Raw genomic sequence first — 4,607 nt, forward strand, 5'->3', positions numbered from 1 at the left:
CTATGCTGGGCACACCACCGTGTGACACAAGGACACCACATACAACTAAGGGCTCTTCGGCACCATGCGAATGTTATTTTGAGGTCTATTGGCCTTGAGGATAAGTCAGCTTCTCAGTATTGGGCTAAGAGCTTTATGGCACGTCATAAAGAGATCTTCAAAGTGAGGAAGTCAACAACCCGAGATGTGAAGCGAAAAGCAGTGCAAAACCGCAGTCACATTGAAAGGTGGTTTATAGTGCGGGAAAAGGCACTCAAGGAGCTCAATATCAAGGCTGAAAATATGTGGAACTTTGACGAAACTGGCTTCATGGTCGGATATCTTCGAAAAGAGACCTTCCTGTGGACATATCAGGAAGTTGAAAAGCCCATCTTGACCGACGCACACGATACAGTCTTGGCCAGAGTTGTTGAAGCTATATCGACAGCCGGGGGGGTTATAGATCCATTTATTATCCTCCCTGGCATCATGGTTCCAGTCAAATGGATCATAAATGACCTCCCTGAAGACATGACTTTCACAACCACACCAACGGGTTATACTAATGATATGGTGGCTTTCGAGTAGATTCAACACTTTGAGAGACTTACTAGACCATCTGATCTAGCTGAAAAGCGACTTATCGTCATGGATGGCTGTGAAAATCACTTTACAACCCAAATTTTCCACTACGCTGCTCCACATAACATCAAGCTTTTTCCCTTCCCTCCACATCTCACACACCTGCTTCAGCCCTGTGATGTGGGCATGTTCAGACCCTACAAGTACTGGCATCAGAAAATACTATATAGAGAGATCTCTGACGGCACATCCAACTTTGGGAAGTCTATCTTCCTTGCCCACCTTCAGGAATCCCGGAATCGCACCTTTAAGAAGTCAGTTATCATTAAAGCTTGGCAGAAGTGCGGTGTCTTTCCTTTTGGCCCCTCTATTGTGCTAGGTCAATGAAAGACCCCTTATCGTCATTAGCAGAAGAAGTGTTGCAAAAGGAGCTTCCGGGTTACGTCAGAGAAGGGACAGCCGCTTCAGACTGCAACCTGCCCCCTGGACAGCTTCCAGACGCCTCCCCCGAGGTGCAATTTGACCTAGAATGATGCCGGCCCCCCCTTTTACGTATGCGCACAATTGAACGCTATTCCGAGTATGTGAGGTTGCGATTAAAGCATCTATTGCCTCTGATGTCCCCCTGACTCCATCCGTTATACATAACTACGATAAAATGTGAAAGGGGTACATAACACTTGCACTCAACGGCATCGCCCCTACTCAGGAGATGCATCGTCTTAAAGAGAAGGCATTAAGACGAGCTAGGCTCGAGGAAAAGGCGGCAGTTATATGTACGTACGGCCCAATTCGCGTCTCTGATGCAAGGCTGCGTATCGCCTGCGATGAGTACAATCGACAGGCTGCTCAGGAGGAGGAAGAGCGCCGCCTTTTAAATAGAGATGTAAGAGACGAGGTGGCCTGCATCAGGAGGTGGTTTAAAGAGGTCAGGGCACACGTAAGGCGTAACGTCAGAGATGTGAAGATCAAGGAGATCTTCAGTCATAAGAAGAAGCATTGGAAGTCTGTTTTATAATTTAAGAATCAAGCTGACTGGTGATGTAAGGCTGATCATCGTGTCTACCTTGACTCGGCTGTATCGCTCAGTCAACGATATGCGTTGCATCGTGAGCTTCAGGAACAGAATAAGCTTCTTCCTGAGTGGCAGCCAGCCGTGAAAATGCCCTCTTTTTATGACCCCATAGTCATTGCAGAGGCTCTTAGATTCATCGTATTAGATGAGCAAGAAAGGCGTGCAAATAAAACTCTGATGTTGAGTTATGACACTGACGAGCTAGAGAATAGAGAAAATTGAGGGCGAGGATGACGTGGAGGAATTCATCATAGTCAAAGCGAAGACAGCGAGAGAGATCTGCAATTATCATCGATTTCAATGCATCAGTTGAAAAACTATGTAATCCCTTAATTGCAGGCGAAAAACGCGGCTCCCTAGCTGTCAATTTGGCGGTCGCGATGCTCCTTTAGATGTGTGTGCAAAAAGTTTGACTTGCAAATGCAGATAAGTATGCTTGAAATGAAGTGACATCTGATCGCTAAGAAAATGGCTGTATACAGAGGTACCTTGTTTTTTGCAAATCAACCCGACTTTTGCTAGTCAACGGACCCCGTCCAGGAGGTACGAGTGGCGGGGATGGGCGACTTGCAGCACCCCCCAGTATGGTATCCTCGCATATCCGCCAGGTTCAGATTGGTGCAAGACGTCACTAATACAGTGTGTTGGTGTCAATGACGATGTACTACTCACGCCTTCAAATTAGTTCTCCACGGGGTAGCCCCCAAGGGGGGCCAATTAGGGTTACAGATCGGTGTGGAGTGGGCGCCTTTCTCGGAGCCAGTGACGATCCGCGAGTCGTACCGTTTCGGCTTCACCCGGCCGAGACCGGACCTCACACACGGCGACAAGCATCAAGCCCTCCACGACGACCCTCGTTGCGGGCGCAAACAACTCATACATTGGCGGTGCTTTCAAACCAATGAAACTGCAACCTCCACTCCACCATCTTCACAGCGCCCACCACAAACAGCGCGACAAGGACCCTTGCTGCATCTCCGAATGACCCCTGTGCCCCTCATTGAAATGTCATCGCTCCGAATTCCTTGAGGAGATGTGCAAGATCATGAATCTTCCTGCCTTTCGTGCCAGCCTTGGCGTATTCGGCATCTTCGAATCCCATTCTTGCCCTAGCGTCATCTGTTTTCCCTCATGTTTCTCGCAAAACTTAGCGCATTGCATCTTCAACCAAGAGAATAACAACCACGATGGCTTCTGAAAAAAAGCTATTTTGGCACCGAAATAAGCGGAGATCGCCAAAGAAACATTGAATTTACTCCCGAGGAAAGACCAGCTATGGTCGCGGAGGTATACGCCGGCAAATCAATGAGACAGATTGCAGCTTCCTATCCCTTTGAGTGCCACAGCCCTTAGGAAGGTCACTCGCCCCACTCAACTTAGTCATAAGGTTAGTACGTGCAGGGTACCAGAAGTTCGTAAGAGATTTGCCAAGTCTGTAAGGTAGCCCTTTGTAACAATCAAAACTGCTGGGACTTTTACCATCATACAAATTAGTATGTGTGGAAAAGTACCGTTAGTTTCATTTATCTTCATTGGCTCTATACCCCTTTCGTAACCCCGCCTAAGGGCTTTGGCACTCAAAGGGATAGGTAGTACCAGCGCTCATCATATGTCAATCAAATCAACTTTGAACCTAAAGTGGATTTGATTGGCAGCCTTCGGACTCAAAGTTGATTTGTTTGATTTGATTGGTGCACTATATTGCCTCTCACAATCGCTTGCCATCGCTGGAATAGCATAGACATCCAGAGCAAAGCTGCTCAGTGAAGGAAACGAAGCCCTGTAGTCACTCTACCACTGGATAGCATCCAGCGTATCCTGTGGCTCGAGACGGAGATACCTCTCGAGCTCACCGACACTGCCACCCGTTAAAAACGCTTTCTTAGTCTTACTATTAATCCATTGAGTGTTCTGGTCATCCTCTTGATCCATCGTCCTTGACGCTGCGTTGTACTGCATTGTTTCCTCATATTGCGACTGGCTCATGTCATACCAACGGGTGAAGTAGTCCTTTATTCCCACCTTGGCATCGCGAACCCAGGCTAGTTGCTCCTCAGAGACCCAAGTAGCCTCTAGCCAGCTGATCCCGAACCTCGGATGAAGAATGATGCGTGCCGCGAACAAGGGAGAATCTTCGAGTTTGTTGTAATACTCGTTCAGCTTCTTCCACCCGTTGTTAATCGATGCTCGGATCTACGTTCGATGGTCTGCTGGTAATGTGCTCTTCTGTGAGATCTTGGACGCTGGGCGCTTTTCTACTGTGGAATATTCAGCCCGAGAATGCACCGGTAATGCAGATTCAGTGAACCTCGGGAGTTGGATCCGCTGTGGTAGCTCGTAAACCTCATCCTCGTCAAAGTGGGCAGAGAGACAGCGCACACGGCTTGGTCGACCGTTGGACTCTCGGGGATCTCCCAACGGCGTTCCAATCGGCTCGAGGTCATCTAAATTAGTTTCACCTATTATCTCCACCGTAACCGAACATCTTCCGAAGAAAGCTGTGTTCGAAGATAGTGAATGGCACATCGCTATCAATGACGAACCCGACGCTTAGTTCTTGTATGGCTTTTATTTTTGCCTTGGTATGACGCTCTGTTCAAGCCGACGCCGTTTGGGAGTTGCATCAGAGAAAGGTTCACGGTGCTGTCATCGCTGGGACTGGCCTCGCTAGACAGGCTGGCTGAGGTGATCTGGTGAGCTCTATGCAGGTCAGCTGCTGGATATCTTGGTCGACAGAGTTGAACGGGAATAGCATAGACTTCCTAAGATAATCTACTACAGAAAACGTGACTTGTACCGAAAAGAACTCTGCCGCGCCTTTCATGTCACACCGAATGCAGCACCAGACATGACCTATTGGTTGATCCTGATAGTTCAGTTCGACAAGGAAGGTCCCGTGCGACCTAATCCAACTCTTCCTGCCCTTGGCGCCTTTCCGCGCCAGTGAATCTTCTTGAACGAAGCGACGGTT

General features: G+C 48.3%; 2 protein-coding genes across 2 annotated transcripts; one reads left to right on the top strand and one right to left on the bottom strand.

The window, feature by feature from the left end:
- Positions 1-1,273: 1,273 nt before the first annotated feature.
- FOXG_15081 (uncharacterized protein) lies at positions 1,274-1,579 on the top strand (the record flags this gene model as incomplete). Its single annotated transcript, XM_018395153.1, has 1 exon — positions 1,274-1,579. The coding sequence occupies one exon, from the start codon at positions 1,274-1,276 to the stop codon at positions 1,577-1,579; it is 306 nt and encodes a 101-aa protein (XP_018255627.1).
- Positions 1,580-3,427: 1,848 nt separating this feature from the next.
- On the bottom strand, positions 3,428-4,162 carry FOXG_15082 (uncharacterized protein; the record flags this gene model as incomplete). The annotated part of the gene is made up of 2 exons (XM_018395154.1): positions 3,428-3,829; positions 3,896-4,162. 2 exons carry the CDS (start codon positions 4,160-4,162, stop codon positions 3,428-3,430), a joined length of 669 nt encoding a protein of 222 aa, XP_018255628.1.
- Between the last annotated feature and the right edge of the window lie 445 nt (positions 4,163-4,607).

The sequence above is a fragment of the Fusarium oxysporum genome, chromosome 1 (assembly GCF_000149955.1).
Source record: "Fusarium oxysporum f. sp. lycopersici 4287 chromosome 1, whole genome shotgun sequence".
NCBI classification, from domain to species: Eukaryota; Fungi; Ascomycota; class Sordariomycetes; order Hypocreales; family Nectriaceae; genus Fusarium; species Fusarium oxysporum.